The 11,102-nt window shown below is 38.2% G+C and overlaps 1 protein-coding gene across 1 annotated transcript in view; it reads right to left on the bottom strand.

Annotated features, from left to right (window-relative positions):
* The window catches only part of LOC107749501 (rho guanine nucleotide exchange factor 10-like protein), a gene marked incomplete at its 5' end in the record, with an annotated part of 91,584 nt that extends 81,833 nt beyond the window's left edge, over positions 1-9,751 (bottom strand). Inside the window, 6 exons of the mRNA XM_016564681.1 lie at positions 2,191-2,294; positions 3,032-3,140; positions 4,787-4,870; positions 6,386-6,513; positions 7,831-7,908; positions 9,562-9,751. Of these exons, the coding sequence (XP_016420167.1) occupies positions 2,191-2,294; positions 3,032-3,140; positions 4,787-4,870; positions 6,386-6,513; positions 7,831-7,908; positions 9,562-9,751 (693 nt within the window). The remainder of the gene's footprint in view (positions 1-2,190; positions 2,295-3,031; positions 3,141-4,786; positions 4,871-6,385; positions 6,514-7,830; positions 7,909-9,561) is intronic.
* Positions 9,752-11,102: the final 1,351 nt, after the last annotated feature.

Raw genomic sequence — 11,102 nt, 5'->3', positions numbered from 1 at the left:
GAAAACGTACTCGGTTACTAACGTAACCTCGGTTCCCTGAGATACGGGAACGAGTACTGCATCTTGCTTAGACGCATATGGGGAAAAAAACTTTTTTCTCCAGAACTGAAGCCTTCTTCATTCACGCAGTGAAACACAACGGCCTGTGGTTCGTGCAGTGTATTAAAAAATGAACCAATGGCTAGGCAGCAGAGCTGCACGAGGCTATGGTGACGAAGCCCGCCAGAATGGGCGGGCGTCTGGCTATATAAGCGGGCGTTCGCCACAGGATTCTCAGGTTACTTCGACTGAAGCGACGACTGAGTCGTGCAGCTACATAGCACGGACTAGCAACTAGTACTCGTTCCCGTATCTCAGGGAACCGAGGTTACATTAGTAACTGAGTACGTTCCCTTTCGATACTACACTCGTACTGCGTCATGCTTAGATGCATATGGGAACACAGTACAATCACGCCGTGCTAATGTAGTGGAACGACTAAAAGTATAAAACTTCCATAAGCAACCAATGCCCATAGAGATGTTAACAACAACCCAAGGCTAAGACGGGCTGAGCTTCCTGAGGTCACACCCGGCCTGGTTAATCGTTCCAAAGTACTCCTGTAACTTCGACAAAGGGTCGAGAGCTAACAGATCCTGTAACTTCGACAAAGGGTCGAGAGCTAACAGGTGAACCGATGCCAGAGAGCTTGAGCGTGATACGGTCAAGGGCTCTCCGCCAGATCTGTTTACGCAGCGCGTGTCACTTCAAGCGGAAAGGACCCTGACCTGCAAGGCCCATACAATGTTTTTTAGGCTATTGCTAAAAATATACCCCAGCGACTTAAGACTGGTTTTGTGGTCCAGGGTCACATATATACATGTATGGCAGCCATTCCATTCCAGTGTCTATTAAATTCCAACACAGGCACACCTCATTCTGCTTCATGACGTACTTATTAGGTGATCACCTGAACCAAACCTTATTTAACAAGGAAAAGTATAAAAACCACTGCTGTGGTCGAAAACGACTCTCTGCTGACCGCCAAATGACCGCCAAATCATTCAAATGTCACTCAACAAAAAAAAAGGCAAACGGCAGCTGGGATGAAGTGCATGGCGAGAACGGTTCGGAAGAATAGAGGCCTACAAGCCACACCCGCACCCACTGTGAAATTTGGTGGAGGATCCGTGATGATCTGGGGGTGCTTCAGCGAGGCTGGAATCGGGCACATTCGTCTTTGTCAAGGTCACATGAATCAAGCCACGTACAAGATTGTCCTGGAAGAAAACTTGCTTCCTTCTGCTCTAACAATGTTCCCCAACTCTGAGGATTGTTTTTTCCAGCAGGACAATGCTCCATGTGTCACAGTTAGATCAATCAAGGTGTGGATGGAGGACCACTAGACCAAGACCCTGTCCCTGTCATGGCCAGCCCAATCTCCAGACCTGTAGTCCTGAACCCCATTGAAAACCTCATGTGATCAAGAGGAAGATGGATGGTCACAAACCATCAAACAAAGTCGAGCTGCTTGAATTTTTATGCAAGGAGTGGCATAAAGTGGCATAAAGTCACCCACTCTTCCTAAGTTAAAACATTAGTATTGTGTCGTTTAAAAATTAATATGAACTTGTTTTCTTTGCATTATTTGAGGTCTGAAAACACTGCATCTTTTTTGTTTTGACCAGTTGTCATTTTCTGCAAATAAATGCTCTAAATGGTAATATGTTTATTTGCAATTCGGGAGAAATGTTGTCAGTAGATTTAGAATAAAACAAAAATGATAACTTTACTCAAACACATATCTATGTGGGTGTATGTATGTTTGCATAAGAAATTATATTACAGCTGTCATTTATTAAATCTATATTATGTTACTTATATTAATATAGAAGTACTGATGAAGGTTTTCCTAATTAAAAATATTTTGAGCAAGCAAATTTGTTGTTGCCTTTCCACAGTTCACTTTGGAAAGTCAACAATACTGATTTAAATTTGGACAAGATGAAAGACCTCCACAATAAGTGACAAAAGAGAAAATAAAGTTCAAGGCATTATGGTCACAATGACACAGATGTATGAATTTGAAAAGAAAACAGCTTCTCTTTGGTTGGGACAATATTCATGCAAATGTTACTACCAAACTGATGGCTTCTCTCAAATGTGTATATTTTGGCTATTAAAAATGCCAATAAATTCATATACACGCACCTGTTGGCTGCTAAGCCCATCTGGCATTGGTCCCAGTTGTGCAGGTGGGTGTTTTGCCTCTGATACCATAACATCCAGATACCCTGTATCATCCTCAGTGTCATCTGTCAGGATACACAAAAACACGTTCAAACATTTTATATACGCCTGCAAAGCAAAAAGAGATGCTCAAAAAAAAAAAGTACATTCAAACTCATTACAGAGCAGGCTGTTCTAAGCCACATCCAAAGTTTTTGCAGGCTCTTGAAATAATAAAAGAAATGATAACAGAACCTCCAAATCAAAATGTTTATCACTATACGCAGTGTGGTACATAATTTAGAGCGCAGTTTCAATAGGCATTGCACCAGTCTCCACTTCCAAATGGTAATCTTACCCCATTGTGCAGTAGGGCATTATGGGGACCAATCTCAGCCAATTTTCCTGTGCATCAAATGCCCTCATCAGCTCTTCTCCCTACCTTTTATTTTAAAGACCCAATCTGATTTATATTGCTTTCCTGCTTCCCAAATATTTCACATGATCCTTTTTTCAGCTTCCGATCTCCAGGAGTCCATTTTTTTTATTTTTTTTTTAAAGCAGAATACTAGAAAGCACTGAGAGGTACTGGACTCCATCAGCCTTTTTCTATCGTGTCTGACTCGGTGACAGTCAGATCATCTGCCATCTGTAAAGAGGTCTAGCTTAATTTAATGAACAGCCCTGTCCATCTGAGAGAAAAAGCATTAGAAATGTATAATTGCTTCTTTCCTGAATGGGATATTTTTCTATCGAAGGAAAAGGAGTGAGGATGAGTGCTTGAAAGAAGATAAATTCTCAAATGAAATCATTCTTAGATTACCTGAGTGCTCCTTTTTATGTAGGAATGAAACTCTCCTCATCACAGCGATTTTGGTCTTCTCCAGGCCATCTTTCGTTCCGCTGCGTGCCGCCCGCATCAGCTGATGGACCTGGAAAAGGGACCAGAGGGGAACAGAAAATCATCATCAAAATGGAGTATTTTAGTTGAATATTGATAGCTGAAGTGGTCTGAAAGATTTGTTTACAACAGAGAAAGAGAAAGTGAGATACAGAGAGGGACTTTCAACAAGAGAAAAAGGAGAGACGGCTCTGCAAAGTGGACTTCAAATACCAAGATTTAAGTGAGATTTAAAATCGGGAACGAATAGCATATAAAAAATATTTTCAATATATCAATTCACAGCAAGTGAACAAGGAACTATGCCCTGGTTCCCCTGCCATTTGGGAGGCACCAGTTCAGTCCGTCAGGGCGGCAGTTGGGTGTGTGCTCAACAGGGTCTGTTTCAATGGCCACAAGCCACAATATCCTAAGTGTGTGAGAGAACATAGAGCTACAGTGATATTTTTATATTTAAAAAAGGAGGGGGCTGTCCCATCTCTGTGAAAGCAGGTCATTAATAGAGTATGTGGAAATGTCTTGCTTGAACCACATGAGAGCTCTTTACTTTATATATACACAAGCGTGCCCATAACCCATACAAATCAAATTAGACATTAGGGAAGCTGAAGCAAAATGGAGTATTTTAGTTGAATATTGATAGCTGAAGTGGTCTGAAAGATTTGTTTACAACAGAGAAAGAGAAAGTGAGATACAGAGAGGGACTTTCAACAAGAGAAAAAGGAGAGACGGCTCTGCAAAGTGGACTTCAAATACCAAGATTTAAGTGAGATTTAAAATCGGGAACGAATAGCATATAAAAAATATTTTCAATATATCAATTCACAGCAAGTGAACAAGGAAACTTACTTTGATCAAACAGAAATTCAAGCAAATTTGTTGAACAAAGTTCAAAAGCACACCATTTTTTAAAATGGATTTATTTTGTAACAATATAAATGTCTTTACTGTCACTTTTCATCAGTTTAACGCATCCTTGCTGAAAAAAAAATATATTTAAAATCCTACTTACCTCAAAACATTTGAGCAATAGTGAATCTATTGTAAATTACACTAATTGTATTTTATATTTTAATAATAAATTATATAAAAACGTATATATAGTATTTTGTAACGTATATAGTATTATACAGTATATACAGACAAGCTGCATGACTTATTTGTTGTCTGTGTTTGATGACATGAAATTCAAATATTCATATGACCAAACTAAATCAAGTGCAGTGAACTTCTACAGGTATCTCTTCTGCTCTGTTTGTAGGGAGCAGCAATCACTCTATGGACCCTGAGATTCAGAACACAGAAAAAAAAGAAAGACAGAAAAGCAAGACACAGCGAAAGTGAAAACTCAAAGGAAAAAGATTTGCCCTGCTGAAAACGACTAACATATGCTGTGCTGAATGCTGGTCCCAAGCATGGGATGCTGGGATGTCAGTATGCTACCAGGCTTCTTTACTACATTTCAGTTTGGCTGTTTGACAGCATGTCTATGTTGGTCCGCAACAACAGACCAGCATAAACCAGCATGGAAATTCACACTGTTCCTTTCAGCAGGGAAAAGTGAAAAAGAGAAGGAGTGTATCCTTGAACCCAGGTGACTGTGATTGCGCTAATTGACAGCTCCGAGCTAGTTCACCCGGCTAAAACCCATTCTTCCCCATACGTGCATGAGTGTACCTGATGTCTGCCCCCCAGTCTCATGGCTAGCTCCTGTTTGGTCCTGGTGTAACGTTCTCTCAGTCGTCCCACATCAGGGGAGAGCTACAGGTATCGTCACGGCAACAACGCAGGCCATGGGTGAGAGCGCAATAACATGGCAACATGGAGGAGAGCAAGGAATGAAGGGGTAAGCATAAAAGTGAGGGAAACGAAGGCATGAGGGCAAGGCAAAATCAAGATCAACCACAAAAGCATATGCAAGAGAAATGACTGGAACCAGGGGCATGGCTTAATTTTTAAGTCAAAGCAGGGTGGGATAGACAGAGGAAGATAAGATTATGACAGAACGTGCATCCTCGCTAATGAGAATCTCAGACGAGGACCTCCGAATTTTCCAAAACAAAGCCACAGGCTGCGTCCAAAACAGAGGTAGGAAGGCATAACATCCAAGTCCAATGTTTGTGAAACACAATGTTTGTCGAATAATATGCCTTAATCTGATCTGTTTTCAAAGGATGCATCTATGCTGCCTTCAATGGCTCTGATATCACTGAATCCTTTAGAAATCATTTGATTATGTTAATTTTTGTGTTCACAAAATTTGACCAACAGTTGTGATTTTGTTTTGTTTTTTGTTTTTAGGATTCTTCGGTAAATAGAAAATTCAAAAGAACAGCATTTATTTGAAATTGGAACCTTTTGTAAAAGTCTTTACTGTTATTTTTGATTAATTAAATGCATCCTTGCTAAATAAAAAAATCTTACTGTCCCCAAAATTTTGAACTGTAGTGTATATTCATAAATATTTGATATCCATTTCTACAGAAAAACAGACATTGCAGTCATTAAATATGTCAGTAACTATTATTTTTTCATAATTAAACGGTTTCTGACGCAGTTGAAAAGACCATAGCCCAATTAGTCAACTGTCAACTGTTGCTTGTTTGTCCTTGTGAGTGCATTTTAATCTTAACAAGCCCATTATAGGAACTTTTGACACCTTTCGAAAGAAAATCATTCCTTTCCAATTATACATGCACTAAAAAATATAGAGGAATAACTGTTAAACTGAGCTCAAATCACTGTGGTATTGGACTCTGCAATCTAATTCTTGCTTATCGTGAGTCGTCTGGCAGTAGGAATCTTATGGAGTCTAATTCAGCGGAGGTAAAGGTGAGTCTGGCCATGGGAAATTGGTTTCTGAGGGACTGCCACCTGGGCAAAGTGTTTTCCATACCACTGTGACCTCATGAACGTGTAAGGGCAGATAACACAGTGCACACTGAATTCAAATTTGAAGCAATACAGAGCAGTGGAAAAGTGTGTCAGTTATGCCCGGCATTAATAGCGATTAGGCAAGTGCTGGCCAACACTGCACTCTTGTGGCAGCAACCCTTCACTGACCATTATAGTATCACAAGAACCCGCATCTAAAATAAATCATCGATCCACGTACCAATCAATCAGCCTGCAATCTTAGAGGGTTTAAATCTTTTTATGAACCTTTGTAGTTTATCATTATGAGGAATGTGGAAATGTGTGTGAAGATTAATCAGATGCTTGTCAGGATGTAATTATTGCAGTAGTGGGAAGTCTTGAATTAACACACACACGCACCTTGCTGCGGGTTGGAGCCCTCTCAGAGTCGGACTGCTCATCATAGCTTTCAAACTCACTTGAGCTCCAGCCATTATTGGGCCCTTGCAAGCCCTCCTCTTTCTGAATGTCCTCATAGATCAAGTCAGCTGACACACAAAGCAATGCAGGTTTCAATACAGTCCTGTAAATCACTGAAGGACTTCCGACAATGACATGGTGAAAAAAAATATCTATATAACACATAGATGGGTGTTTAGAGACACTTTTAGCCCTTGTGAAAAATGTGATTTCCATCTCCATCTCAAATGAACAATTGTGTTTGATTACATTCTGCGGTGAAAATGACATGAGGCAAGATTTTTAGTCAGCACAAAAAAAACGGTCGCTGCCACCATTTTATGTGGCAGTAAATATTTTTATTTTCAACATTGCAAGCAGCCTAATAAAACGTGTGACACTAGATAGATGGCTGAAATGTGATGAGCCTGTAAATTGTATAAATACATTTATAATCAACATGTTAATAGTTAAATAGTTAGGCCTAATAGTTTCATTAATTCTATTAAAAATATATATTTTAAGTATTTTTTACATTTCATTTTATATGAATTACGCTATATTTATACACTGTCTAGTTCTACTGTAGAAATTAAAATTAGAAATTAAAAACAGATATAAACCATTTTCATATAATCAATTATAATGAAATGCGCAGGAAATAAGAAAACCAAATAATCTAACAACAATAGATGAATCCCACACACTGCTATAGCTTGCAGTGCCTGATGAAGGTTGCATGACCGAAACGTTGCAGAAAAATTTTCAATCTTTGTTTAGATTATCATCATTAGTAAATGAACCAATTCATGTTTTGTGATTAATTTTTATATTTTAAGATTGAACATCTTAAACTGAAACATTAGTAAAACTACACTGTAAAACCTGATAAGTTAAGAATACTCAAAAAATTTGTGGAAACTTATTGCCTCAAAACATTTGAGTAAACAAACTCAATTTTTTTAAGTTAGTAGAGCTTAAAATTTTTATGACAAGTGGGGCGGGGCTGAGAGCCATGGGAGCCAAGCCAAGCCTCCCTTCCATGATCCCACCCCACTCATCACAACGATAATTATATATAACTTGCTTCCATTAACAGCACATTCATTCAGATCTTCATAGTTAAGTGCTAGATAACAACACTTTCATTATTATTTGAGTGAAGTTAACTCATTTCATTTAATTAATTTCACTGTTCGGTTTTACAGTGTATAAAATATGTTTAGTAAGTAGAAAGATTAATTATAAGAGTACAGTAAATAGTTTTCAAAAGTTTTAATATGACCTTCATATAACAAAGAGGAGAAATCTGAAATCTGAATATGTTATACCCCTGGTACATAAAAGTGCTTGTTGAAGAAACACCCAGATACATGCATCAATCAAACAGTCTTGGAGATCTATACCTTCTCCTGAAGACAGATCTTCACAGGGTACATCATCATAGATCACTTCCGGACTAGCCGTCTGGTGTTCTGACTCACCTGGGGAAAAAATAAATAAAAAAATAAAAAAAACAAGCTTAAGGACTGTAGGTGCATTAGTTTGGGTGTGTTTACCATATACATTTTTTGTAAACACTACCTTGACAGAAAATAGAGAGCAGAGCATCAAAAACAAAACTGCTGTTCTTTGCTTGAATTTTTTATAGGATTTTATGATCTGATAGCTGCTTCCCAAAAGCTGCAGTGCTTATCCAATCTAACACACAGACATATGCTCATATCATTTCGTCTTGTAACTTTTGTGCTGTTTTTGTGCTACTTATGTGATCGGCTTTACCCTGTATTCCCAAACTGTAGTGCTCCAATCAGCATCAATCAAAACATGCCAACAAAACAGAACTTTGCGTGCCACTCTGATTTTCTTTTAAAAGATCATTTATCGAGAACGATTTCTTGTTAAAATGACCAAAAGCTCTGTTTCCAATTGATCAAACATATAGTTGCATTCGAAGGAAAAACACTGAACTAAAGGCAGGTCATACAGCAGAAAGCTGGCGCTATTTTAAACGTGGGTAGCTACCCGATGTCATAGATCGTCTCTGTGCACGCACAAACCTGAAGCACGCATGCAACCAAGCCGTCTCTCAGACAGCACGCACATACCTAATTGAGTTCTCTTTCGCGTACTGAGCAAATAGGTACAAAATTATGTCAGAGTGGCTGTCTTGATGAGTATCAACGTAAAAACTGTCAGTAACGTCTTAAGTGAATGTAAACAGTTAAGAAAATATCAGATGTGCATTAATATAATGGACCCCTGCACTTATGTTAATAATGTTAATGAAACAACAAAAGAAAAACAGAGAATCACTCGCTGCTCTTAACTAAGTAACTTCTGTAGCTTTAATGGATATTTGTGTATATTTACTTCATACAATAATGCAGTTTTCACAAGCACTATAAAGTTTATTTAGGTAATTTGTATCTAATGTGTCTGAGGGCTCAGCCCCCCTGTGGATAAAATCCTAGAACCGCCCCTGGGCCAAACATTACTAAATTTGGTTGAATTTAAAAAGACAGAAGAGTTACTAAATGAAGAGCCTTTGAGAGCTGAAAGAGCTGAACCAAATTATCCGGTTCCCTAAAAAGAGCCGGAATTCCCATCACTAATGCTCACATGAACATTACATTTTCAATCCTTCAAATGTTACTTTTGGGGCTCCGTACTGATGAAACGATTGCCATTTTGTAAAGACTTCTAAAATTGAGATTGTGGTTTCATGCTGCAACAGAAGGACTGTCTTCATATGATATTTTCTTATAACACACTTTTCTTAGAAAAGGTCTACAATTCATTGCTGGTCTTTAAACACAAGGATAATTCTCGCCAATAAATAGCAAAGGCAAGTCTGTATATGTTCACATTGGTTAAATCATGTCCTTGTCAAGTTAAAAAAAAAAATAATGATAAGAGTGATACGAGTGCTGAAGGATTACAGTTGAGCACTTGCTTTTTGTTAAATCCATAAAATATTCTGTAAAACTGGTACAAACCCAGTGCATTCTTGTTTTTACAAATAATGAAGAAACAAACAAATGAAGCCAACAGTTTCACACAATTTTAAATATTCAAGTATTACTTTAAGTAGTTAAACACTATAGATGTGATGCATTTGTTGTTTTATCTCTTACCTTCAGCATTTTCTGCTGGGCTGTGTCTGATATCTTGTGTTCCTGCGTTTGTTTTAATAGTCCATGTTACAATCTCGGTCTTCACCTCAGTGCAAGTCTGGTCTTCCTTTTCATTTAAGTTGAAGTTCTCTGGCGCAGCAGAGTCTGTGGAAGCTTGGTCTCTGGAACATTCCCCAAAAATAGAGCCATATTATTGCTGACCTCTCAAGGGTATAACCGTACTGAGATCAGCTCAAGCCTAAGACTGGGTGGTGGGTGGTAGGAGAGAAGGGGAAGAGTTCAAATGCCATCAGCCCCACATAGTGAGTATGACAAAAAGCACTTGTGTTTCGTTATGAGTATGACAGTGTTTTGCGTAGAGGACTTAAGCTTGTGAACATGGAAATGAGATGGAAATGGGGTAGAGTATTCATGGTAGAGAATCAAATAACCAACACAACATGACTTATTTTATTATTTTACATTAAATTCAAATTAATGTTTATATTATGTTATAAAAAAGCTAGTATATCATGCCAGTCAACCCAGTGGTGCTTGTTATGTCAGCTTCATTTAACTACAATAAACTCAAATATCTATGAGCTGTGGTACACGAAAAGGGTTAATTGCCAGGAAATAAAAATGTATTGTCTGTTCATGGAATGATGTTGTTATGCTTAAAAATGTTACAGCACTTCTGGTCATTGAAATGTATTTCAGCATTCAATCCCAACCATCTACTCCAGGTTTTAATAGTGATTTTAAGAGTCATCATCTATTGCCTCCAATGGTAAATCATCACACATGCTTATATCAATTCACACCACCTTTTACTTAACATTCCAAGAACAGTAAAGCAAACATGCCAAGTACAAAATATACATGCGCTCTGTAACTTGGAAAGCATGACATATATCCTTTCAACTGCAGTAATTCCATGTAAAAGTGTGTGGAATGGCATCATAAAAGCTAGCTGTCGGAGCTATTCTCACAAGCTCCCGGACGCTAATGGAAAGAGCATGTGTTTTGCAGTAGAACAAACATAAGACAGCTGTGAGCTATGTGCGTCTCTTCTCACTACAGATGTATCAAATGTTTTTGCTTTTCCACTCCCACTAAACACACTTCTCCCCAGGTTAGTGAGGGAAAAGATGTTGCATGGGTAATGTTTACCTGCCTCTGCTTTGTGAACATATTGCAAACAGGGTTACAGATCCTTTTTTGCTCTGCAGCACAAAACACTTTCTTCTTGCAACATTTTCCCCACAAGGCCCTAAACAGGATCGTTCACTCTTCTTGAGTGCAAAGCAAGTTAACTATTATACTATGCTTATATATAATATAATTTAATTGATGCATGTGTAAAAAGGTGTTAAACGGGGTCATTAACTGCCTTTGTTATTATTTTGTACTGTTCTCTGAGGTCCACTTATAATGTTATCACGATATTTACATCAAAAACTAGGGATGCACCGATACCACTTTTTCCAGTACTCGCCCGATACCGATACTTTTATTTTTGGTACTTGCCGATACCGAGTACCGATACCGATATTTTTATT

Source organism: Sinocyclocheilus rhinocerous, unplaced genomic scaffold (genome assembly GCF_001515625.1).
Source record: "Sinocyclocheilus rhinocerous isolate Xijiao unplaced genomic scaffold, SAMN03320098_v1.1 scaffold889, whole genome shotgun sequence".
NCBI classification, from domain to species: Eukaryota; Metazoa; Chordata; class Actinopteri; order Cypriniformes; family Cyprinidae; genus Sinocyclocheilus; species Sinocyclocheilus rhinocerous.
The sequence above is the reverse complement of the archived record's forward strand: the minus strand, read 5'-3'. Positions and strand labels throughout refer to the sequence as shown.